The following is a 27,390-nucleotide window of genomic DNA, read 5'->3' as shown; positions in this document are numbered from 1 at the left end:
ATTCTATTCAAAATAAACACATTTAGTCAATCTACAGCGCTGACTTGTAGTTTCGTTCGCCATTTGGGCATTTATGTTTCACACACTGCAGAGCTACAGTACAGCTGAAATACATTCCCCAAACATTAAAATGTTCTTGTTGTACACAATCGAATTTGCAGTTGCCTTTGCGTGCGAGGGAAGTAGTACAGACTCGGGCCATATGTGCAGACTGTTGCAACTGACTTTCACTTGTTGACGAGCTGCAGAGGGAGCAAATGGAAAGTCTGACATCCACATGCTTATTTTGTGCAGACGAATAAGGACCTTTTAAGTTTCACTGATGGTTCATCAAATATAATGCAACATGTCACATCTTATTTCTTATTAAAACACTGCAGTGTTTTCTCCAGAAGCGTCTCTAAGGCAGTAATTCTTTATCAAACAACTGCTGGACAACGAAGAATACTGATGGATCAAAGATGAGACATAAAAGCAATATCTAAACACATTAGTGGTTTGAAAGAGAGGTTTATTTCATTCACTTGTTGTTTTATTTGAGATGCCTCAATGTTTAAAAGGCAGAACATGAAAAGCTCTGACAGAAGTCTGGGCAGTGTGGTCAGTTCACAGTGCAGGCTTCCCAGTTCTCCCACAGGACCAAGCAGCATGCATGGTCAGACTGGCCCACTTGTCCTGGTCTGTCTTCCACTTCCTCTTCACCCTCTCCACCTACTGGCAAGTTTCCATGGAAACAACAGGGAGAGAGAGAGAGATAGGGAGAAAGAGAGAGGGGGGGGATAGCGAGAGGAAGACAGAGAGAAACAGAGAAAAAACCCCAAAGAATGTGGTTTGCAGTCTGACTCCTGTTGAGAGCTTTATGTTGTTTTAATAGGTAAATCAGTATTTTGAAACGATAAAGAAAGAAATATGAGTATTAATATCCCCCTGCTTGATTTTCATAATCTTGCTTCAATACAGTTAATTACTACTTGTCAGCCTACTTGAGTTGTTGAGACAATGGACGTGAGACAGATCATTCTGGCTCAATAATTTACTCCGATAAACTTCTCCCACACTCAACACTCTGCTTAATTAACCCTCTGGGATTTGAGGGGACTGAAACCAGCACTGAACAATAACCCTGTGTCTCTTCTGTTGCCAGTCCATATGTGAACTGGATCAGCTTAAACTCCTCACATAGAAGTGTCATAGTAAATCTAGATGTGCACAGTAATGATGCCAGATTCACGACAAATTTTAGTCACCCGAGTATCCTATTTTTGTTTTGTTCTACTGATCTTTAATGTTACCATTTCAGGCTAAGGACTTACTGTGTTAAAAACACATCTCCATCAAGTTCAGTTCAGGATGTTAATAATGAGTGAGTTTTATTGGTACAGGTAAGCAGATTTTGTTACGTTTGGACAGAACCTGGCTAGCTGTTCCCCTGTGTTAGTCTTTAGGTTAAGATAACAGCTGTAGCTTTGAGCAGTATCAATCTTTCCATTTAACTCTCAACAAGAAAGCAAATAAGCATATTTCCCAAAATATTGAACTATTCCTTTAACAAACTGCTAGTACTGCAAAATAGACCCACTGCTCCCCAAAGTATAATCTGCTGTCAACTGTATTTTTCAGAAACTTCGTAGCATAGATGTTGCACTCATTTTTTCTCTCTTCTAGGAATCAATTTTGTAGTTGACCCTACCCTCAGACCTCGCAGATCAATTGTATATAATTTTTAGTTTAAATGAACACATACAATGCTTTTATAATTCACAAACAGAGCTTAACACCAAAATTGAAATTGCAGCGTTTTTAAAACCGAAACCTGAAATGCCCTGTTTGTCTCAGTATGAGTCACATTTATCTTGCTAACATTTTTTTGGAGTCACTTTGTATTGGGAATAAATAATGTACCACATTACAGACTGCTGAACAAATGAATGAGTTTATGTTCTATAGCTCTTGATAAAATCAAATGAATTCAATTTGTTGGCAAAAAATGAATTTTTATGCTTGAAATAGATTTCAATACTTTATCTCCTTAACTTGCGTGTGGGTTTCGTCTTTTTGTGTATAAACTGTGTGAGTGGTTAATGTGATTTTACAAAACACTCCTTGGGGACATGATTTGTTATCTCTGTAGACTTTCTGTGTACAGAAGCATGTGCATATGTGACTATATAAGAGGATGTACAATCATCTGTCTTGGAAGGGAAATAACTTGAGGTCAGACAATGAAAACAGAGAAGAGGAGTTTCAAAATATAAAACCTAGATGCTCTAAATGAATCCTCTCACAATGAGGGGTTGACGGTGTGCTGATTGAAAACATGAGAAAACCATTTGGAGGATGTTTGTGTTTCTCTCATTGAACTCTGCTCTAATGTTTAACTCTGTCTTCAAGTTTCTGCCAACACTTTATTGAATATATCCAGAATGTACACAGTATACCTATTGTAATTTTACCTCTAATAGCAAAAATAATGCTTATTGGTCAGCATCATGTGCCCTCTAATCATTTCTGTAAAACAAATAAAATAAATGTCTTGTCAAGGCAGACTCTTGTTGATGAATTTACTCCTACTGAACAAATGAAAGGTCTTTATTTTTCTGTCTTTCTTACCACATCCATCATCAATAAGCATCAAAGGATACAAATAGTTACTCACTTGTTCAGATGATTGTGAAGAGTCAGTCCCCTACAGATATGGTGTGTGTGAGACAAAGGGATCCTTGTACTGCAGGTCAAAGGCTGTGAATGAATTTCTCTCTGTTTGATCTGCAGGCTGTAATCTACGAAAACTCTGAAGAAGAGACAGACGAGGAAGATGGCACTGATGCTGTAAATGGCCTCTGTCAGAATAAAAACACTGGTGCTTTGAGATCTGGTGCTGCTGCGCCTCACTGTTCTTTTCTTCAGTGCCGCCGTCATCAAAAGCTGACCAAGAGCTGACCAGAAATCACAGGCAGAACGGTGACCTTGTTTTGCCCAGGGATATGTCATTGGGGAGATCCCCTGTGTTGGGGGTGCACCCTGTGCCCCGACCCCTCTGGCTGTCCCACCTCAGCCTGCTGTGCGTATGTGTGTCTCTCTTTGTCCAGGCTCCCCAGGGTTTGCCTGTGGTAGGTTATAACACTGACTCCAAGAGGGAGATCACACTGGACGGAGATTTGATGATTGGTGGCTTGTTCCCTGTGCACCAGAAAGGTGAGGGGGCAGAGGACTGTGGGAAGATCAATGCTCAGAGAGGGATCCAGAGACTGGAGGCCATGCTGCTGGCTCTAGATGAAATCAACAAGGATGAGCGCATCCTGCCTGGGATCAGACTGGGAGCTCATATTTTGGACACATGCTCGAAGGACACCTACGCTCTAGAGCAATCTCTGGAGTTTGTCCGGGCCTCCCTCACCAAAGTGGATGACAGTGAGTACACATGCCCTGATGGCTCCTACGCCATCCATGACGACGTCCCTCTGGCCATCTCTGGAGTAATAGGAGGCTCCTACAGTGATGTCTCCATTCAGGTAAGAACTCATGAAAATACATTGACTGGTGGGAGGGTTTACACATTGTACCTGTAATAGAATAATTAATTTTCAATTTGCTATTGAAGTTCACCTTTGTTTTATGCCGTGAAATGAGTTGGTCAAAAACTAAATTAAATTTGGCACAGAGTGCAATTACAAAGGCTGTATTTACATACCAGCAGTTACTGTGGGCTTCAGAGAGAGACAGAGAGAGGAGGAAGTACAAGCATGAGAATGTGATGGATGGTCATATAACTGTCCATTTAGACTTAAGTACCATGTGCAATTACCCCTTGCGAGATGTTAACACAGGGACTTAATGAGTATCGGTTCCGCAAGGAGGATCTGTTTACCTGTACGCCCCTATGCTTGGCTGATCTAATTTAGAAGATCTCTTTCTCCTCCCCGGTAATTCACACTTCAGCAGAGGCCCTGTCAGAGGCAGACACGCTACAGATGTTGTGCTCAGGACGGGCTGACAGGATGACTAGTGATGGCATGATTACTCTCAGCAGCGGTGCTCCTTTCGGCTCAGTCAAGCTGAAGCGATGAAAGCTCTGCTAATTGGGTCTCCAAATCTTCAGCTGTAATATGGCTGCCACATCAATGTAATTTCAAGTCGTTGTGTAAAGAGATAGTATGTCACATGGGCCCCGAGATTTGCAAATATCCACAAATATGCATGCCATAGAGCATTAACTTAAACTCATCAACCTGGCTTAGTCAGGCATAGGACCATGTCTGCTGTCTCAGCTGAAGAGTACAGTTCACCTCATTCGAGACACGCAGCCTCATGTTCCAGATATCTGCTTGTCTGAAGAGAGAAATGTATTTCTGCCCATCCAAAAATAATAATTGGCCTCAGATCACGGATAAGACATAGATACTGTAGGAACCACTGGCAGTAGAAGCTGCTGTTGGCTGCTTGGAAACTTTAGTACAATGGACTAATGGTGGCATCCTTCCACACTTTTCAGTCATGATTTGTAGACAACAGTGGCCAGCAGTAGACATGTCAGCACTGATAGGCTATGCAGTGAATCACAGGGAAGAGCTATTTAAGTGATCTACTATTATCATAATGAGTAAATGCAAGTATTAAAAATATACTGGGTTTAATTTTTCCCTAATCATATTAGAACTCTGCAAACATCGCAGTTTTCTGTACTTCCAAAACAAATGTAATTGTCTCCTTGCTGACAAAACACAAGGCCATACATACAGTACAATACAGCACAGTGATACATTATACAGGTAGAAAGCTCATGGGAAATGATGTAAGAGCTGGATTCAGAGCACCTATAAAGGGATTCCTAGTGAAAAGGACAGTTTGGAAACAAAGGATTTGATAAACGAGCTGTAATTTTAGTGAAACCCTGCATCTGGGGCTCCTCAGAGAGTGCCCTTGTCTTGTGGTAATTTATGGATGTACTATTACAAGCCTGAGGTCTGAGGTCTGCCCTAGCTTCTCACTGAATCTTCCTCATCTGCAGGAGTGCACCACAGGACACAGTTTGCTTTCTCACCTTGCATAATCCACTATATTGTAATGCAGTTCAGTTATGAGGTGTGCAAGCTCTTGCTCTTTCTGAGCATCTAATCATGGTAGACAGCTATGCTGTGGTTCACAGACTGAAGAGCTGTACATTTGCTCATACCTTAATCTCTCCAACTAATTTAATCACTGTGATGTTTTAAAGGTTTGCTATATGAAATGTGCCCTTGAAAACAAGAGGAGGTGCATCTGTTTACACATGCTACTGTCCGTTCTGTCAGGGACAATGTTATTACACAAAGATTTGCATTTGGGGCATGTGAACATGTGGCATTTCTCTGCTGGTGCTGGTTGTTCCTCTGCAGATAGCATCTCCTCATAATGTTGCTGTCCTTTGTACATGCCTGGTTTGTGCATAATCTATGACCAGTCAGACCTTTGAGTGAACCAGCCTCGTTGTGTCAAAGGCTACCATGCCTGCCCCTCTGTGTGAATGGCAGGCACTTAAGTCAGATGTGTGCATTTCACCCCAAAGGCAAGACAGTTACAGGACAACTAACAGTATTTGTTCAAAGACCCTTATCGCCATGGCGACATGGTGGAACATGGCGAACTGACAGGTGGTGAGAACGCTGAGTGCTGTCTAAATCTGTCACAATGAAGGAGCGTGTTGCTGTGCTGCTGGTGTTGTGGTGTGACAATCGCAGATATGGGGGTGGGTCTGGCTGCAAGCCTAGCCATGCTGGCGTTACATAGGCACAGATTGAGTTAAGTGTGGAGGCGAAGTTCTATGACGCTATCGCAGGCTAGGTCCTGTCTTCCCCATCTGTGGTTGCAGCCGGGCTGTCTGGTTGTTTGGCAGAGGTGTGCCTGTGCACAGAGGATGTAGAAGGATCAAATGAGAGATCATGTTTCACAGAAACACCGAGACAGTGACAGGCAGATATGATCATGGAAGCAAAGAGATGGAGTGAGTCACATGGCATCATATGGCATCAAACCATTTGACAATCTAAGCCTGTATCTTAAACTGTCACAGGGAAGTCTGTGATGCCATCTGGACAGTTTGATTGAATCTACTATTTATGTGATTCAAGTCTTTAGCCTTGAACATCTTCCCCGTGGTCTATCTGAAGAGCATGTTATCTGCGCAAGGTGAGTAATGACCTTGTGATGACATGTTCAGTACATTCAGCATCTTTATTCATGTGTGAAGAGCTGGGAGGCTGACAAGATGCATGTTTATCTGCAAAATATTCAGAGGGATTGTTGCGCACAAACAATGAAAGCAAAAAAATGCTTTAAACATAAAGGATATCCAAGACGCTGTCAGTATGTATCCAGTATATGCATTTGTCTGTGTGTAGTTGCTTTATAGAGGAACATTAGCTTTATTACTCTTCATTGTCCTTAAGGCGTGGGTTAATCAGAGATGTATCATACTCTACAATTACAGTCCAGGAACATCTTGCCTCAGGGTTGGCTTCTGATTAATAGATGGAAGGAACTCCACTTTTGTTACCCCACAGCAGTCTGTGCTGCTAAATATGAGCCACTGGTAAGACAGCATCCCCCAGGCAAAACATCATCATCACCAGGGTGCATTAGAAGACAACACCTCTGGAATGTCAAATACTCAAATGCTCACTAAAGAACTATTTTCTGGTGTGAAACACAGATAGAGGTAATTTTTCGTACCAATCTGAAAACAATGAAAAATAACCTACTGTGATCTTTCAGAAAAATGCCAAAAATTGCTATCTGGAAGCAAAAAGCAAAAACCTTTTCCTTTTGCCAGGGTATTTGGATGAAAGCTCTTATTGTGTAATGGCACCTTTGTGAATTAATTGGAATATTTTATCACACTTTCTGGGATGTGGTAATTTTTACCAATGAATGAGACAGGAGAAGACACACTCACTCAAGAATTCGTGCCGGAATTTAAAGATATAGATCCTGATGTGAACGCACTGCTTGACATTTGCAGACTAAACTGTGTGAGCAGAATAATAAGGTAAATTTATGAGCTTTCAGCGAGCTCAAGAATCTCATTTCTATCATCCGCAAACAACCCTATTTATAGAATTGTCTTCATCTGCAGGTAGACGGTGCCAATCTCTGGAGCATACATGAGTCATACAAAGGATTTAAACATGGATACACACATGACAGAATTCATGCCAGAAAGAACAATAATGATGAAACGTATCAGTAAAGCCATGCAGTGAAAATGCATTATTCATGGGTAAAAGTAAAGAACGTGCTCCCGAAATCGTAAATAATTCACATGTGATTGGATTATTCAGTGGCTTGGCAGAACCCACTATTTGTGCAGTTGCAATACATATCATGTCCTCCGTATAAAGTCAGTGAATGTTTTGCCATATCAGATATGAATGACGGGGATGGTGTAAAGTTGGCTGAACCTCAGTTTGTGGTTTTCATGGATTTTTAGTTGACCTAAAACTTAACAGGTTTCCTGGTGGATCGCACAGGGCACTTATGTGATGTCGGTGTGACAGAACAGGACTCAAGATGATAATGCACATGAGTCAAAGAGGGAAAAAAATGAAATGAATGGAAGCAAGTACACATCAAAGCTGAGTTACTGACATTGTAAATGAATGACAGCCCAGTCATTCCTTAACATGTGGTGTAGTCTGAATGGCTGCATGACTCTGGGGGCTCAGCATAAAGGAGATTCATATTATCCAGCAGGATGAGGGGGCAAGACCTGATCAAAAAACATCCTTGCTCTAGGTATCCAACCTGTTTAAGCTGTTGCCAAGCAACTAAATCTTAAGAGATAAGCTAATGACTATTCTGCGCATTCTATACACTATGCATGCACTGTATGTGCGTGCATGTCCACTCCTCGTTTGTGTTTGTATGTGTGTTTTAGAGCGCTGCAGTGGGGCCGTATATGTGTGATACTGAGTGGAGCTAAGGACCGCTGTTCTGGGAATACAGTGTTATTGCTGTAGAAGCACACTGAGACAGTCTTCTGGGAAGAGCAGATGGGCTTTTCATGTAGAAAAAATCATGACATCTCTACAAAGTAGGCCTGATATTTCCTGGACTAGGACACTCTCTCAGTCTTTTATTTCTGTGTTCCTCTGTATCTCTAGCTCTGTTATTTGACTACTTCCCCGACTGTGTCTCTTCTCACATTCTTTCCTAGTTTGGACAGATATGGTTCTGAATTATTTTTTTTGAATACAGATTATGTAGACATTTTAGATGTGCATAAACTCTATAGTAGATGTAGAGAAGATGTGTTGCATTTCCAAAATATCAAAGGATGTTAAATATTATTTAAATTTTGATTAAATATACCAGTTACTGCTATAATTCCATCATTTGTAGGTGAGTCTCATCCACCAACATATTTCTGTACACTATAATGCTGCTGGCACTTTTCTTGGGATATACATATTAGGGTACTTTTAACAAGTTTTTATCATGTATAACATGTATAAATAGCTTTTCGCTGTGTTATACAACTGTGTTTCGACATTTCACATGGGCAGTCTGAATTATTTTGGCTCATGGTGTTCGCTATTGCTTTGGGGCATCTGTATGGAAACCGTATACGACAGCTGAAAAGAACAATCCTGTTACTCAGTGTCTCGGTGTCAAATGCAGCTACCAGGTCCTGCATGCTCTTATTGCTTGGGAGGAAACCACTTTCACAGTAATCTGCTCAGTACCAGACCCTGCAGTGCTAAGCCACACTGGGCCACCTCTTAATTTTCTTAATTACATCAAGTGCTGTCTTACAGAGGATGATCCCTATAGCTGTGCATGAGCAAGCAACACTATGTCTTAAATCTCAGGCTATTAAGAAATAATGGTAGCTATTTAATATATTATTTCAGTTTAGTCTTACAAAAAAAAAAGAATCTGATTTGTTTTATATGCTAGCAACAGTTCCTGCTTGGTGGAATGAGATTTTGGGAGTATTCAGAATCCCCCTGTGTGTAAACTCTAAGATTCATTTGTAACTCTCTTTCTCCTTCTGTCTAACTAGATAAATATAAAAGGACGAGAAAGGTTGACAATTTGGGCTTCCTTTTAGTACTGTAAACAAAAAACCCCACAGAAATTACAACAAAGAAGTTTTGATATTGAATGGCCTTGAAGCCAAAAGATTATAGGGCATGCTACATAACTGCAACAACCTTGGTATGACTCCAGTAGGGGAACTCTTTTCATTGTCTCGTTTCATGCCATGCCCTTCTCTCTCCCCTGGATTCCTGTCAGCCTGTTCACTTTCAGCTGTTCAATAAAAGCATATATAGCTTTAAAAAAGTTCTGATATTTAAATCAGTATGGTGTTAATGAGATCAAACCCCTTTTTACAGAATTAAACATTTACTAGAAGTTACAGATTACTTTTGACCAGTGGGATGATTATGTTAACTATAGCATGCATGCCATATGAGCACCTGCTGTGGTAACTAATACACCTAACTAATATACTAACTTTGACTGCTAGCAAGGGAAAATAACTCACTTCCTCTTCAGTTCCTCAACACATCACCTTTACTTACTGTGCATCAGCAGAGACAATGATGGACATGTTGGACCCGCTGCTGTGCACACATATTAAATTCTGTTGCAATCAACAAGATTTGCAAATCAGGAAACACACTGTCACAGCCCCCTGAAAACTTGCAGCTGTAGGCAGAAACACCCTTGAAGCGCATACTGCTGGACAACTATGTTTGTAGATTAAAACTTGCCATAAAAGCCCTTGATGCATTGCACAACCCTTCCTGCTTTGGCACAGCATTTCTGGTGTCATATGGCTTATTCCTCAAGCTCTTCTTGTCTGCTCTCCTTAAGCTCCAGACTCTTGTGCTCCTGTGAATCCATCACAGATGAGATTCTTGACAGGGAAACCTTGTGAAGTTGTAGCCAGTTTAGCTGGAAGCTCCCTGGGTAAGGGTTCATCACTTCATCATGGCAAAATAATTAGTTGATCAAAATGACAAAGATCATAAATGATCATAAGTGGTCCATAAGAACATTGTCACTGTCTTGGTCATGGGCTCCATACCTTGTTCCATTTCTGCCTTCTGATATGTACTATAATGGTTTCAACACTTAATCTACCACATGTTAAAATGTGTTAGTCACAGGCTTTGGCAGGTGGAAGGGTCTTGCCTTTTCATATAAGCCATTTGATTATCTATATAATGATTTCCAATAAGCCCATTGTATTAGTGACATGTTTGGCACGGTGCTTTATAACCTTCCATAAGCCACATGTAAGGGGATTACTAAACTGGCATAGAGCTCCTTTAATACCCTGCAGCAAAATTATTCATTCACTACTGCAAACATAGCCAAATTTAAGTAGAATAGATGAACAATGTTTTTCTTTTCTTTTGTACCTGTGCAGATAAAATTATGAAATTAAAACAACTATGCCAAGCACTCAATGCAAAGCACTACCAATGTAGTGTTGGTAGTGTGGTAGTGTAGTGAATTAATTTTAAGCTGCACATCAAGGTTTAGATACAAAAATATGTTGTAAATGTGGACTTTATTTTCAAAAACATAATGTCATCATCATTATTTGGTAGATGGTTTGAATGTGCTAAGTCCTACCTAAACTTAAATGTACATCTGCTGATTTGTGTTCTCTGCCTTCTTTGTCTAGAAAGACTTAGTGCTCAGAGATGGTTAAGACCTCAGCTTAAGAATCACATGTAGTCTTACTGGCCTGGATTCAAATCCCACCAGAACCTTTTGTATCTTCCCTACAGGAGCCCTCTCAGCCTTTCCGATTGCCTTTGTGTTCAAACACACCGACGCTAGCCAGAATGTGTCCACATTCCTTTAAGTGAACAAAAACGTCTATCACAGCAATTTATGAGTAGTTATTAACTTATTTAAAGCCTCTCACAGTTTCAGTCAGCATCTATCTAACTAATCATCCTCGAGCAAATAGCACAGGCTTTAAATTATCGATACTACCTACAGAGTAATTCATGTGTCGGCTCATGTTTCTTTCCCTCCTTTTATATTACACTTGAACTGCTGCTGTGTATGGAGATTTTAACATTTTATTTTGGTTGCATATCCTTTTATACACAAATATTAGTTATTGTTACAGTAATGCAGAAAGGCATTTCTTTTTATTTAGCTAGTATTCCTCAAACATACTGCTTTTTTTTTGTTTCAACACATGTTGGAGGCACCTGTAAAATATAAAAAAGGATGTTTTTTGAGTGAAGTTACATGGTGACAAACTTAATGTCATTAATTACAGCAACCTGCCATCGAGGATTACCGTTCTTTGAGTTTGGATTTGAAGCATTTTCACTCATTAAAACTTATTAACTCATAACTCATTTTTGAGTTATAATGTATGCAGTACATATACAATTAGCAAGTGGCCGTTTTTCATATACAGTGAGTACTCATGGGTCAGCAACATGCTGAAGTTTCCATATGCAATTATGATGGAATAATGGAGAAGACACTCATGAGAATGTATCAGAAGGGGAATCGGTGTTGCATTTTTTAATAATGAATTGAATGATGTGAAAATTATTAATCAGACAGTGTTTACATGTCACTTGCCACTTTAGATCAAAGTCTGATTTCTTCCTAAGAGAGCAGGCACACTGCTGCCAGCTGTCTCACCACATGTTAAGAAAAACTGTCAAGGTGGTTTAAGGTGCAGTGTGTAGAATTTAGTGGCATCTAGCGGTATGTATGTTTTAATTAGTGTATAATCACCTGAAAATAAGAATTGTGTTTTCGTTACCTTAGTACAAGCCCTTTATATCTACAGAGGGAGCAGGTCCTCTTCCATGGAGCCCGCCATGTTGCACCGATGTTCCTACAATAGCCCAGAGCAGAGAAACCAAACACTGACTCCAGAGAGGGCCTTTCGCATTTTTTGCGAGTTTCGTGGCCACCGTAGGTTCTCCTACATGCTTGGAAGGGGAGGGGGAGGGGAGCGGTATTCAGTTAGTTGCAATATGCAACATCACTGCTAGATGCCACTAAATCCTATGCACTGGTTCTTTAAGGAGAGAGAGACAATTTTGTGTAGAAATGTGATTATTAGCCTGTCTGCATAGTTAGAGTTTCTCCAGCTGACCTGAAAATCTCAGGGGAAACCAACCTTTGAACTGATATGAAATGCTCACTCATGTCTTTCAACCACCTAAACTTTCATTCCATTTTTCAATTGATACACCCTGGATGAATCAGAAATATCTCTAAAGTTGAATTGGTAAATGAGTTCAGCATTGCCTCTGTGTGACATTGTTTAGGTGGCAGTACTTGATTATGCTTTTGCATCTCATTTTTGTGTGAAACATGCTCTCATTAATTCCAATAAATCTAGTGGTCTGGGAGTCACTGCCATTGGCTCACTTAATATTCATCCCTCTGATCCTGCAGAATAACAAAGTTCCCATGATTAAAATCCATTGAGGCACATCACACTAGATTTACTGTAATGTCACAGCGTCCCCTCTTTTTCACTGAAGACATATTCTAAACAACAAAGTATCTGTAATTCTGTTTTTAAAGTTTGATTTGACCTTTCTGTTCCTCTGTGCTGGTTCATCTGGTCTATGTTTAAAATGACTGTTAAACTGTTCTCTCTCCAAATCAAGTAATGTAGTGATTTTTGTGACCATTACAACTGCAGGTTTCATACTTGTTACAGTAAGGAACTCTTTTAATTGTGGTTTAGTTACTTCAGAGAAAAAGTTTTATTTTGTCCACCCTAAAATGTATTTAAATTGTCAATATATTTCATTAATTATATCCCTAACAACCTGCCAGTCTGTTAGTCATCCAACTGTACGACTAAGAGTATATAAAGCATCACATGATGATTAGCAATATTTATAAGCAATACAATTATTTCATTTAATTGTCATGAGATTGCAACGCAGTACTGCAGTCAAAAATGAAACCACATATTGAAACGGAAACAATTTTCAATACTTTTATACAGTAAAGATGTATCAAAGATTGTGGGCTTCATAATATTTGGAAGGTTGATCTGGCAAAAAAACAAATGAAAAAGCTACTTGTATATAGGCACACTAATTTGAATCAATCTTATGTCATAACAACATGAGAATTATTGGGATTTAAAAGTAATGATGGAATTATCCCATATTCTTCTGTCATACTTATGAAACTGCAGTTTTACAGTTAGAAGTACACTGTTTTCCACTATTTGCATAAAACATGTCACTTTCACTACAGCTATAATATGATGCTTGTGAATTTGATTTTCCTCCCTGACTTTCTCGAGAATTATTCATTGGCATTCAAGATGTTGTGCCAAGAGTGTGTTGGTGTGAGAGCTACCATTAAAGTCAACCAGATTTAGGTAGGCATTCTTTTGACTGATCAGACTGCCCACAGAACAGCCTGAAGCAAAAGCTAGTCAGTCGCTGCTTCTCCACATTGCATGTAGTGCCACGACACTGACAAATCCTATTACTCAGAAAATGCAAAGTTTCAAGATTCTTTGACTCTCTCTCACTTCCCAATCCCTGCCCTCAACCTCTCTGCCTCTGCCTCCCCCTGTCTGCTTCTTTCCTCTCTCTAAAGCAGAGCAAGAACTTTCTGAAAATGTTAGCATTTCTGCAGTACAGTAAATTCTATCTATTGTGAGTAAAACCTTAAGCCATTCCGTATATTTTATGTTGTTGACAGCTTTACAGAACACAAAAGATGAGTCAGACAGGCAAATGTTAAACGCACACTCAGCTATGGCATTTAAAGGGGACCTATTATGCTTTTCATTATTTTCAGTCATATATATAATGTTACAGTGTCAGATGGTCATGTTAAACATGGTCAACGTGTCAAATAATGAGGTAAATGTATGTAGAAGTCCCTGTGAGAAAAAAGCACCAGCTTCAGACTGCTCTGAATGCTCGATTTCCAATGTTTTTTTCTACTTTGAGCCCGAGCCGGCCTTTTCCATTGTTTTGGGGATAGTCACACTGAGCCATGAGTTGAGCTGTCACGCTGTGAGTGTTTTCCATTACACAGCAGGGCAAAGTAAAATAAGTAGTTTACCTGTTGGAGATGTGCTGGTCGTCTGCAGCTCTTCATCAAACATCATCATCACTGTGGCTGTTTCTGCTTGTACTATTCCTCCCTGTATTATTTCTAACTGATTCGCTGAACAAAGAGCTCTAAATATATCCATATATTGTTTTCAATTGGTTTTTAGCGCGACTAATGAAGCTCCACTATTTCGATGAGGAACACGTTTAATTTCCTGTAAATTCTTCACAATAAAATCTCCCATTATCTAGTCATTTAAAAGCTTTTAGCAGAAATTTGAAGCAGAAAAGCAGGAAATGTTGGGTTTGCATAGGCGGCAACTTAACACAACGGATACGGCTGCCCCTTGGCATGCCTCTTGAAAGCTGGCCAATCAAAACAGAGTGAGCTCATTAGGAAGTGGGCCTTAAAGAGACAGGAATTAAAACTACCTGCATGTATGAGATAAATGATGAGTTTTTTGAACTGTAAATCATGCAAAGCTACTCTAGTGGAGTCCAAAAATAAAAATATAGAGCTGGAAATGAGCATAATAGGTCCCCTTTAATTAACTTTAATTTCTGCTCTGCATGCACAAATGCAGTCCCGAGTCCCGAGCTCGACCCTCTCTGTGCACTCGCAACTGCTCAATACGCACTCACTCATCAAGTGACTTTTGAGACTTTGGAGGCAGGGATGGAATAGACAGTCCACTCCTGGTCAGTCACTTTGAATACTGACCATGACCTCTGATTGGCCGTTTGGTTTGATCACTGACACAGACGATTCTCTGTTTTTTTAACACTTACACCATGCATTTGGGCACGCGGAGCAGAAATGCTCCCTCGCTAGGATGGCTTTCCGCTCATGGATACTGTTCTATGCACTTCTATCACGTGCATGTGCCTGGTTTTTATATGCACAGGTTTTGGAACTAATTAAACGCCATACTTAGCCAGCAGGAGAGTTAAGTTGTGAAATGCCCAGCAGGGATCCAGTGAAGACATGAGAGACTGAATAGGGTGAGACTAATTGCATCTACAGGGGAAAAAACATGTAATGTAGCCAATTTCATTAATTTATTTAATGATGAGCAATTAAAACAATTCCCACAGTTGGCAGGTGTATGTTTTCTGTGTGAACTGTAATAACTTAATTACCAGTTTTCTGGGTAATACATCAGAATGTGTATATTTATATATACAGTTCTCTTAATTAAGGGGTATTGATATTGTGTAACGACTGATTCAATCAACAAACGTAATAATCCTGGTGACTTTCTCTTATTCCAGGTGGCCAACCTGCTGCGACTCTTCCAGATTCCTCAGATCAGTTATGCGTCCACCAGTGCCAAGCTCAGTGACAAGACCCGCTATGACTACTTTGCTCGTACCGTGCCCCCTGACTTCTACCAGGCCAAAGCTATGGCTGAAATCCTGCGCTACTTCAACTGGACGTACGTATCAACAGTGGCATCAGAAGGTGACTATGGTGAGACTGGCATTGATGCCTTCCAGCAGGAGGCTCGTGCCCGCCAGATCTGCATCGCCACTTCAGCCAAAGTAAGCCGCTCCATGAGCCGCTGGAGTTATGAGAATGTGATCCGCTCCCTGCAGCAGAAGTCCAATGCCAAGGTGGTCATCCTATTCACACGCAGTGAAGATGCCCGTGAGCTGCTGGTGGCAGCCAACCGTATGAACGTCACCTTCACCTGGGTGGCCAGTGATGGGTGGGGAGCACAGGAGAGTGTGGTGAGAGGCAGTGAAGCTGTCGCAGATGGGGCATTCACCATTGAACTGGCTTCCTATCCAATCCCCCAGTTTAATGATTACTTCACTGCCCTGCACCCGTACAACAACACCAGGAATCCCTGGTTCAGAGAATTTTGGGAAAACCAGTTCCAGTGCAGCCTCCATGATCTGGGCTGTGGGAAGCACTCACTGCGTGAGGTTCCGTTTCAACCAGAATCCAAGATCATGTTTGTAGTGAATGCTGTTTATGCAATGGCTGCTGCCTTACATAATATGAGGCAGGCCTTATGCCCCAACTCCACCAAGGTCTGCGATGCTCTTAAACCTGGTAATGGCAGAAAGTTCTACAGGGACTACATTCTCAAGGTCAAGTTTGATGGTGAGTAAAATCTTAATGAATTTTTTCGATGTTGCTTAAAAGATATGAGTTTTCATGATTTAAAGCAGCTTCTTCTTTTTAATTTTCCCTCTATAGAAAGCCTTATACAAACCTTGATGTAATGTAATTTAATCCGCCCATGTGCACTCTGCACATACACTGCCAAATTTGGTTACATCAATTTAGATCCGTTTTACCAATTCATATAAAATGCTGAATTAGTGCAAGCACAATTCTACATGTTTATACACTACAGCTGCAGATACGCTCTGTAATGATTCAATTTACAAAGCTGAAACTATTTCCACATTCTCATGCTTGGAGGCTTCTTTTTTCATGCATCTTGACTTAAATGTGAATTGAGAGAGGGTTTTTCAGTTTGAACACTGCACACACAAATCACATAAACATCATTTCTTCTCTTCATGCAGAGAGAATATTTGTTTTCTGTTTGTCTACACAAAGCTGCTACACCAAATGTGTAACAGTATTTGCATCAATATATCCACACATCACAGATGACAGACCCACCAGTTCAAAAGCTCTCACTTTCGCAAATGAGCTGTATTGTCTTATCCTTCGATTTATGGAAATACTGACATTTTCATTGATGGGAGATAAAAGTAGACCAGTGTGCTCTCATCCAGCTTTGCTTTTCTGCTCTTCATGATTTGTAAAGAAAAAATGCTAGAGATGCACTGATGGGGAATTTCGAGGCTGATAATGATAACTGATTAACTGTTTGTTGTGTCCGATACTGATAGGTGGCTGATAATATCAATATTATGAATGCAAAAATGTGAAGAGGGCAATAAAGATGATATTTTTAGTTTTAAAAAGATATTTTTCTAATACATCATTAATGTTTTGAGAGCCTCCACCATCCAAAGAAGTAAGAAGAAAATACATTTATTTTTTGGTTTAGAACAACCTCAGTTTATTTATTTTCATTAATGCCAGACCTTATCTTCTTGTTGACAAGCATGTATAGGTTACAAAAACCATTAGCACAACTTCACAATCTATTGGACTGATTGGTAGTTACCTAAAGGCCTTGGACTCCACTGTTTATAAAGGGTACCATTTTTTTAAAATAAACTAGCTAACAGCCCTGTTGCGTCATTTGTCCTCCCTCTGCTGCTGATAGTCAGAGACTCTCTGATGGACAGGTACCACTGGTAAGGAAAAGGGGCCGATCCGTCTTTTAAGATAGACAGATAATTAGGCTAACCTGACCGTAACATAATATCAGTGTTGACTAAATGACTAAATGATTTAAATATGGCTTTTTAAAAATACCGGCTGTGGATTAAGAAGGGACAGAGAGTCAACTGCGGGGAGAGCAGCATTTTTAGAACTTTATGTTCTGCTTGTAAAGAGGCATTTGATAAATTGTGTTAGCCTTGCCCTTGTGTGAACAGGCACCAACACAGAGAGCAAAGGAGAGAAAGACAGAAAGGCACAAAAACGTAATTTAAGGCCAGTTTGCAGTTCGTGTCTCTAGTTCACAGCCAAGGTTCTGCATTATTGGACATAATTATCAGCTAGAATGTTATTATCGGAACAATAACAATAAATTTGTTTTCTTATTGATTGGCCAATAATATATCAGCTACCAATACATAAAAAGTACCAAAAGAACTTTACTATCCAGAGACTTAAAACCAGATTAGAGTCCTTACATTAGCAAATCCCTGCATGTAACATCCTAAGGAGAAAACAAACTGGTAGACCATTAATCTCTCCATAGATTTTAAACTGATTAGATATAACAGATCAAATGTAAATAAAGATAGTGCTGCATAATAAGGCTGTCTAATTCTGTTATATATAAATAGCTGTTTATACTGTCCACGCTTGAGAGCTTTCAAGTAAATTATACAAATATTATTAGAGCTGGAAACAAGACAAGAAAATTAAGTAGCGACAATTTTAATAATTGATTCATTGTTACAGTCATTTGCCAAACATTAATTGGTTTCAGCTTCTCAAATGTGATGATTTCATAGTTTTTGGTCATATGTATATAGCAAATTGAATCTCTGAGTTTTTAACTGATGGCTGTATAAAACAAACAATTTCAATATGTTTCTTTTACTATTTGGAAAAAGAGTCCACACACTTACTCCAAAGCCAAAAAGCATTTTGATCCAAGACAGATCTTCATCAGGTTGTCATTCTTCACTATTTTTCAACATCTTATGGACCAAATAATCAATTGATTGAGACCAATAATGAAAATAACAGCCCTAAATATGACCTTTTACTGTACAAAACTATACTGCAGTACACTACGCAATCTTGCACTGCTACTGCTATTATAGTCAATTTAAATAAGATAATGAGAAGTGTTTTTTAAAATTTTGAAAATAGTGGTTTATTTCATCTTTGATTTAAGGGGGAAATTGAATATTATTTTATATAATGTACCATCTGTCTGGAATTCCAATTCCAGTATTCAATCCAGCAACCATTCATCAAAGTAAACAGACTCAAACTGTGGCTTCCATCATGTAAATTAACAATTTGCACCTGTGTCCTGTCACAGTCATTGTTCAGTCTATACTGTGAGACAAACAGAATGTCAGAGACACATAAATAAGCAAAGAGATACTATATTTACATTTACTATGAGACTGCCCTGGAAAACATGCTTTGTAAGATATGAGTTCATAGTGTGAAGTCCACTGTTTTCATGCTCCAAAATAATGATTTCTCAAATTTTACAAACAAATGTTGATATTTATGCTTTGATATCATTTTGACAGTTTTCATACCATAATGGTACTTGCCATAAAATTACCCTTTCTAACACTCTCTTGATTTCTTTTCATCTTTAGCACCATTTCGTCCACCAGACACAGAGAATGTAGTCCGTTTTGACGCCTTTGGAGACAGCCTCGGCCGTTACAACATTTTCCACTACCACAAAGAAGGTGGACACTATGTCTATCGCAAGGTTGGCTACTGGGCTCAGAGCCTAACCCTGAACACCAGCTTGATCCCCTGGGCTGGCCAGGCTGCGCCCACCTCCCAGTGTAGTGACCCCTGCAGGAAGAATGAGGTGAAGAGTATGCAGCCTGGAGATGTGTGCTGCTGGATCTGTATCCCCTGTCAGCCCTACCAGTACTTGCAGGATGAGTTCACATGTGCTGACTGCAGCTTTGGACAGTGGCCTCTGGCTAACCTGACAGGTTGTTACGACTTGCCTGAAGAGTACATCCGCTGGGAAGATGCTTGGGCCATTGGACCCGTCACCATTTCCTGTCTAGGGATGATGTGCACGCTCTTCGTCATTGGCCTCTTCCTCAAACACAATGAGACACCCGTGGTGAAGGCCAGCGGACGTGAGCTCTCCTACATTCTTCTGCTGGGAGTGCTGATGTGTTATAGCATGACATTCATCTACATCGCCAAACCTTCCACAGCAGTTTGCACACTGCGCCGGCTAGGTTTAGGCACCTCCTTTGCTGTGTGCTACTCAGCCCTCCTAACCAAGACAAATCGCATCGCTCGGATCTTCAGTGGGGTGAAGGACGGTGCCCAGCGGCCTCGATTTATCAGCCCAGCCTCGCAGGTTGCCATCTGTGGTGCTCTGATCTCCTGCCAGCTGGTGGTGGTGGTGGTCTGGTTGCTGGTGGAAGCCCCAGGGGTGAGAAAGGAAGTAGGTCCGGAAAGGAGAGATGTGGTCACTCTCAAATGTAACAGCAAGGACTCCAGCATGCTCATGTCTCTCACCTACAACTGCATCCTTATTATCCTCTGCACGGTCTACGCCTTCAAGACCCGCAAATGCCCTGAGAACTTCAACGAGGCCAAGTTCATTGGGTTCACCATGTACACTACCTGCATCATCTGGTTGGCTTTCCAGCCCATTTTCTATGTTACTGCCAGTGACTACAGGGTGAGTTAGTATGTTTGGTTATACCCTCTTCATGTGTTTTCACATGCAGTCATTTTATTGTAAGATAATCATTGTGCATGTTTATCCTATCAATGAAGAGTTGATTTGATGCTTTCTAAATGATATACATGCTGATCTAATGATCTGTACTAAATTTTTGATCAAATGGCTTTGGGTTCTAACAGTAATCTGAGCAGAATACATATCAGATAATTACTTCTTTTGGGGTTGAATTGGGATTTTATAAGCATGAAATCGCAAACTAATGTCAGTTAGTATCGATTCAGCCGTTGGCCATGTCTGTGTTGTCTGTGGCTCTTAGGAATATATTTTTTTTATTACTGCATTGCTTTAATCCTTTATAATTATCTACATACTTAAGACTGTCAGGTGATATTGAAGATAAGAACTTTGACAGCCTTATTTTACCTTTAAAATGTAAATATTAATGAACTTAGAGTAAATTATAAAACATGGATGCTCGAGTCATGGAGCAGTGTAACACAATATATGTCCACAACAAATCCCTAGTTCTACTAGTGGTAGGCTAATACTTTATTAGTGTATTCTAGGCTTTTTATCAATAAAAGACACACAGCATGTCCTTCACATTTCTCCTTCACCTAAACCTGACCCTGGTAAAACAAACAAACAAACAAACAAAAAAACCCAGAACAAAACAAAAAAAAAAAAACCCTGGTTATAAAATACACCATTTAACATGATGCCTACATACACAGAATAGATAGAACTTCAGAGAAAAGGGTGACCTGAGTTGTGGGGGTATATCCCTCTGGGATCTGAACAGAGTGCAGCAAGAGGGAGGCAGAAGGGAGAAATAGAGGAATCCCCAGACACAGTTGCCTCTGTAGAAACATGGAGGAGGCAGGCAAAACCATGAGGGCTGAAAGGGAACTGAACGTCCCTGTGCGTCCCTGTGCGTAGCTGTGTGGAATGGAGTGTGAAAGACTAGGATGCTGAGTCCCAGCTGTGCCCTCTGTCCTGGGACTTCAGTGATGCTCAGAGGAACCCTTCCTCCTGGCCCTCCAGGCAATGTGAGCAATTCACAGCCAGAACGGGCTCATCAGATAGACACAAAACTCCCCTTTGACCGATAAATAATTACTGAAGCAACTGAGTTGGCACAGTGTCTCTAGTTTTTCACAGGCAGGGACATATTACTAGTGTTCTCCTAGTTTTACACCACTTCGAAAATTGTTGTCACAGCCTGATGCAAATCTCCAGCTGAATAACTAATACAGATTTGATTGTGGTCTGTCATGAAATGTTAAAGCAAACTAAATACAATCAACTGAGTCATGAATAACACATTTGATTACAATATGAAATATTGAAGATGTTCTCTGCACCTTGAGGGAGAGGGCTCTCCTCATATCCCAGTGCTGGTCATCTCATCTCAACGGCAAACACAACTGATTAAACAGCCACTGCAGTCAAAAGTCACAGCACTTCTATTTAAACACTGAGAGACAGTACTGGGAGACGGAAAAGTATTGCATGTGATCTTTACAACTACTGCCCATCACATTAACTGATCCTTTCAAGATCTGTATTTTTGTCTATAGAATGCTATAGAGTCCATTGATGGTGCTATATAACACATAGCGGATAGAGTACAAGCATCAGGGTCCTTGAAGGGGTTCTGCTGCCAGTGAGAACCACTGCCTTGGAGGAAATACAGGATTGTTTCCAGCAGAGCAGCATTAGTGCAAGAAATAAAATTACAGCAGTACACTATCTAGATCAGCTGATGAAACTAGTTGGGATCAGGTATTGCAGGTATTTTTTTCCATTTTTACTGTCATATGTTTGTGTTTGTTTGAGTCTGATTGAAGAAGTTAAAAAAAACAGGACAGATTCCATCTAGGGCTGGGCGATATGGACAAAACCAAATATCACAATATTTGTGATCAGATACAATCAATATTGATATTGCAACAATATTGTAGGGATACTTTCACAAAATATTAACAAGAGATTTTTGATAAATAATCATCAGTGATGATGTAGTAATGTAAGTTCACTTTATTGTAATGCAGCTATTTTATTGTAACGCAGCCTTTAAAGCCAGGAAAAGACAACACTTATGCCATATCACGATATTACGATTATTACTTTTGGGCTTTGTCAATTCAAGGTCCATGCCAGCCTACCTAGACTGGCATGTAGCAGTTTCATCTAATAAAACTTTTCAATAAACATACAGCACAAAGCCCAATAAAAAGAGGAAACTCATCTCTGCTGTGAGGTTCTCTGGAGGAACAAAGCTACCTGAACATAGCTGACATTATTTATATCTGAAGCAGTGGTGCTGTATTTGTGAAATAAAATAATGCCTTCAAAGGCCAAACACAGTAAAAACAACAGTAAACAGAGACAAGCAGAAACCTTAGTAGCTGTGCTCTACATCCTGCTCTTCATACTCGAACAGAAGACATCTGGAAAAATATTACTGCAAAGGCAGATTCCTTGTCCTCTGCTTTTCCTAAGCAACATCTTGTGAATTATTAAAACCACTTAACAGGTCATTCCTATGCAGGACTGTCTGCGGGTTTATTCAAAACTATTTCTGAGTTAAGTAGAGGACATTTAGCTTTTGTTCACCGTGGTATTGCTTAGATTTGACAATTACTTTGCCTTTGTATGTTCCCCTTACTCCATGTATTCAAATATACAGTACAGATATAGGGAAAATGGCAACAGTAGGTTCTTGTGAATTTACATCTCAACCCAGGACATGAGCCTGTTAGTATGTGTGCTGTATTTCAGATACTGCATGAGGTGAATCCTAATTTTGAATTCATGGAACATGACAACCCACAGTACATCTCAAGATAGAGATGAATTCATGATAGAATGGTAAATTTCACAGGACATAGTACACTATGACCTTAAGTCAGTGAACACATAGAGCAAAAATATATATATATATATCAAATATATAATCAGCAAATCATCATTGTACAGAACTTTTTCTCTATTATACTGCCATATCATTTATTATCAGTTGAGGGGTACTTTTGAGGTAATTAGTAATTATGTATTGTAACAGAGTAAGAAACAGATAAAGATTCATGGAAGATGATCAAACAATGTTCTGTAAATAAAATTGGGTAAATTGACTTTGTACATCCCTGCCTAAACTAATGGATGCTGTATATCTGCTATTATCATTTTATCTTTGTTGCCAAACTGTGTGTGCACAGCATAATACTTGTTGCCCATATTATTTTAATACCAACATTAGCATTCACAGTGATGACAGACACGTGCTGTGCCTTGTGAAAATGGGATGCACCTGCCACACGGTGCTGAGCTGTATCCCGTTATCCAAGAATAACAAAAAGAAAGCTGCAAGAACATTAGAAATAAAGAAGTAGACAGACAGATGACACGTATAGCGAGATGTGGGCAGAGTGAGGGGAAAGAGGAACAAGGGTTAAGCATTTGATTGACAGGCAAATAAACAGATCGTTAAACACCTCTCTTTAGCAGTCCCAGCTGATAGCGTCCTCCTTCCTCCTGCCTTGGATTCAGAATTTTGAAAAATGGCTTTATCATTTCTTTTACGATTTCTGAGCCCTTTCCTTATTAAAACGGATATTCTTGAACAGCTAAATGGTCCTCAACACTCTGCTGATGCTTATATGATTCCACACGAGTGGAGTTAATTTAACACTGTTTGGATGTTTTAAATCCTCAATTCTGAGCTGGATAAGCTCTATGGTTGAATAAACAACACTTCAATAAACATTTTTAACAACCAAAAATGTGGCTGAAAAAAAGCAACATTAATTAACACTGGGACATTAGTTGTATGTCCACATGAACACTGGCAGTGTTGAATTAAGATTGGCAATTTTCAGAGCACCCTGGTAGCTGAACACTTACTTCGCATGCCATATAAATGCAAAATCCCCCGTTTGATTTTACCTGGGGACCCTTGTAGCCATCTCTCTTCCCATGTGTCATGTCTGCAACTTCATGGTGACTGTTCAATAAAAGCAAAAAAACAACAACATGATTTTCAATTTTGTGGGGGTACATATTAGTGTGTATAACAGAAAAGTAAACTCAAAATCACTCAGTATCAGTGAGTAATCTCCATAAAATATACTGTACACCCAAGTGTACGAGTCAGTGTACCTTTTGTCTTTTTAAGTGAATTTCTTCCCTCTCTTTCATCCTCCAGGTGCAAACCACCACCATGTGTATCTCTGTCAGTCTGAGTGGGTCGGTGGTGCTGGGCTGCCTCTTTTCTCCCAAGGTCCACATCATCATGTTCCAGCCACAGAAGAATGTCAGCACCCTGCGGGTGGCCACCACTCGCTTCAGTGTCACCACTGGTCCAGGCTCCAGTTTCTCTCAAGGTACCACCTGCTACACAACAAAATCACTTTAGCTAGTGCTGAGCTCACTATAAACAGTAATAAAATACTCATAACTCTTTGAAAAGTGATGTTATTACATGATTCATAGCTACTTGTATAACAAACTTGTTGCACTACTCACTACACAAAGCTGCCTTTCTGTCACACATCTAAAACTGACGCTTGTATTTTACCTTTTTAAAAAAACTGCATGATTCAGAACCCTTCTGCCATTTCTCTAATTAAATAACATCTAATTGGAGGACAGATGGCACCAAGGGTGATTAATTGTCATATTTTGATATTAAATGTCATATAATCTGAATGATCTCGGATGTATTTTTGAATGTTTTGCAGCATCAGCCTCCAATGTTGTTCCTACAGTGTGTAATGGACGAGAGGTGGTGGACTCCACAACGTCCTCTTTGTGAAGATCAGCTGAGTTCCTCTGCCAAGCATTGTAAACAGAGTTATATAATCACTAGTCCTGAATCAGGTGTCTCAGATATTAAAGAGGACGATCGTCCTGACTTTGTTGTCCTCAGAGTGCTGTGAGTACAATGTCCCAATTATTTAATTTTGTTCTTTGACTCGTAGCGATTTTAAACGAGATGCCAATAAAGTTGCATACAGTATTGCCCTTGTTTTTATTGAAGATTCTACTTGCAACAATGGAGTAAATTATAGTAAATCTGTTAAATGTAATATATACAAGACATTTTTAATGTAGATTTTGGTGAACCAGTTTGTGCTTTCTTGTAATTTATGTAAATAAAATGTGTTTTTTATTAATACCAAATTGACATGTAGTCTGACTATTTCTTTCCTCATCATCACGAGATGCAAATTTCACATCTACAGGACAACATATGCAAACATGCTGCAGTTCTGAGATGTGAATTTGCTTAGTTTGACTTACAGTAAACACTGAGAAAATTGGAATTATAGTCTTGGTAATATGCATAAATCTGCCAAACATACTGTCATACTATATCGTTACATACTAGATGTCATTTACACCCTTGCTTTGCTGTCTTGCGGCAAACAGCTAAATATCTATAATGTATTGTACTAATATAGCACTTCTCACCCATTCACACACACACACACACACACACACACACACACAAACACACACACACGCGCGCTGGCAGAGCTGCCATGCAATGCACTGACCTGGCCATTGGGGGCAATTTGGGGTTCAGCGTCTTGCTGATGAAAACCCTGTGATTAATGGACATCCTGCTCTTCCTCCTGAGCCACAGCCCTAAAATAATGATGTGTAGAAGTGCAATTCAGATAGTCATGTTGCCTTACTGTTTAAAAAAATATGATGATGTAGTGCAAATTAAATTTGGATTCAATTAGAGTTTGAAATCTGAGCTGTCTAATATTAATCAGCTTCAATCTAGAGCATCTGCCAAGACCAAACAGTCTCTACATGAAAATTACCAGCACAAATATCATCATCTGCTGATATGGGATAAAATCCACCAAAGCTGTCCTAGGAATATACACAGCAGTTAGTACCCCTATGTACATGAGGCAGATGCTTTTGAAAAAAAGACTACAGTATCTGTGATTTAACACTGCCATCTTGTGTCCAAATTGTTTGATCTAATCTCATGAGAACACGCAGGCAGCCCTGGGGCTTGCTGTAAATAAAGTATTTGCATATGGAGGAAGCGGACTCAGAGCATTGTCTTACTTTATTAGATCTGCTCAGTGGCCATCATCAAATTACTATGATTATATAAGCCAGATACAGCACTTACTTCAACAACTCCTTGCTGTAATAGTAGAGATGAAATGTCAAGTGATGTGCACACGCTAACAAACAAGCCCTCCCGAAATATTTAGAGATTTAATTATAAAGTTGTTAGTCATCCTCATCTTAAAAATCCAGTGTGTCTAAATAACATTTCCTAAAGGGGAGAACACTCTGTCCTGAACAAACATTGGTCACTGCAATAGAAATTGTTGCCAACACTACCTATGATAGCACTTTCTAACATGTAATATTAGTCTTTATCATGTTGAGTCCTTATAAAGTTTAACCTTTAAATTGAATAGACACACCTTGCACATACACACACAAGGCACACACTACTGTGTAATTATTCTACATCATACAGTACTTCTGAGTTGTCTTCTCTGTTTTTGTGAATTTAGCACAAAAATAGCTACACAGTAGAGAGAAGGTAACATATAAGGAGTTGAGTTTTGTACTGGAATTAATAGTAATTGTTGTTACAATGAAAGCAGAAGGACGAAGAGAAAAAAGGGGTGCCTTTCTTACTTTCCTATTGGGACCTTTTTGTTTGTTTTAGGCTATTTAGTGGTTTAATGCCACTATAACATATGCACAGTGGGCCACAATGTAAAAATAACAAAATAGTCTGGAAGGTAAACTCCTCAAAGATTAATTGTTTTAATACCATTAGTGGGGGTTTTACTTTAATTTATCATTTTCTTTCATTCAGACTGCAAGCTCTTTTTTTTTGTAATGGACGCATTTAAGTTTAAACAAAACTTTAGCCAAATAGCTGATGGCTACTGTGAAATTAGCGCTAGTTAGCTAACTAGATAATGATAGAAAATTGTGGACATTAAAACCGTTGACATGGTAATTTAAGGTTGGATTTCCGTCCGTTTATAACCAGCGCTAGCGTTAACTAAACGTTTGTAAATAACTAAATAAATAATAATAAACCTTATTAATTGGCCTATTTAATTGTTGTTGAACTTTTGTCTCGCTCTCATTACTTCTCATTGAAGTTGTTGGAAGGCAGAGAAAAATACACACCGGAATATTAGCTAGGTGGCAGTATAACCGTTAGCAAGCTCTGGTAGTGCCATCGACGACTCCAGCAGCAGCAAGAAGAGGAAAAGAAGGTGTACAGTTCAGCCCCG

The 27,390-nt window shown here is 39.6% G+C and overlaps 1 protein-coding gene and 3 long non-coding RNA genes across 6 annotated transcripts in view; 1 reads left to right on the top strand and 3 right to left on the bottom strand.

Moving 5' to 3' along the window:
* Positions 1-25,222, top strand: part of grm2a (glutamate receptor, metabotropic 2a) — a 34,950-nt gene extending 9,728 nt beyond the window's left edge. Inside the window, exons 2-6 of the mRNA XM_067587411.1 lie at positions 2,773-3,512; positions 15,345-16,182; positions 19,023-20,086; positions 24,300-24,477; positions 24,835-25,222. Coding sequence (XP_067443512.1) covers positions 2,985-3,512; positions 15,345-16,182; positions 19,023-20,086; positions 24,300-24,477; positions 24,835-24,908 — 2,682 coding nt within the window. The 5' untranslated portion in view covers positions 2,773-2,984 and the 3' untranslated portion in view covers positions 24,909-25,222. The remainder of the gene's footprint in view (positions 1-2,772; positions 3,513-15,344; positions 16,183-19,022; positions 20,087-24,299; positions 24,478-24,834) is intronic.
* On the bottom strand, positions 495-2,792 carry LOC137181595 (uncharacterized). The gene is made up of 2 exons (XR_010928165.1): positions 2,657-2,792; positions 495-714 (listed from the first exon to the last, which is right to left on the bottom strand). It is a non-coding gene; the product is annotated as an uncharacterized lncRNA (long non-coding RNA).
* LOC137181594 (uncharacterized) lies at positions 3,425-24,341 on the bottom strand. Of its 3 annotated transcripts, none has more exons than XR_010928164.1 (3): positions 24,254-24,341; positions 24,041-24,098; positions 3,425-3,563 (listed from the first exon to the last, which is right to left on the bottom strand). It is a non-coding gene; the product is annotated as an uncharacterized lncRNA (long non-coding RNA). The 3 variants fall into 3 exon arrangements; XR_010928163.1 differs by lacking the exon at positions 3,425-3,563 and adding an exon at positions 3,570-5,880; XR_010928162.1 differs by lacking the exon at positions 3,425-3,563 and adding an exon at positions 19,730-19,816.
* LOC137181593 (uncharacterized) lies at positions 24,399-27,372 on the bottom strand. Its single transcript, XR_010928161.1, has 3 exons — positions 27,284-27,372; positions 25,654-25,744; positions 24,399-24,487 (listed from the first exon to the last, which is right to left on the bottom strand). It is a non-coding gene; the product is annotated as an uncharacterized lncRNA (long non-coding RNA).
* Positions 27,373-27,390: the final 18 nt, after the last annotated feature.

This window comes from Thunnus thynnus, chromosome 4 (assembly GCF_963924715.1).
Source record: "Thunnus thynnus chromosome 4, fThuThy2.1, whole genome shotgun sequence".
Classification (NCBI taxonomy): domain Eukaryota; kingdom Metazoa; phylum Chordata; class Actinopteri; order Scombriformes; family Scombridae; genus Thunnus; species Thunnus thynnus.
This window is presented reverse-complemented; position numbering and strand designations above follow the sequence as displayed.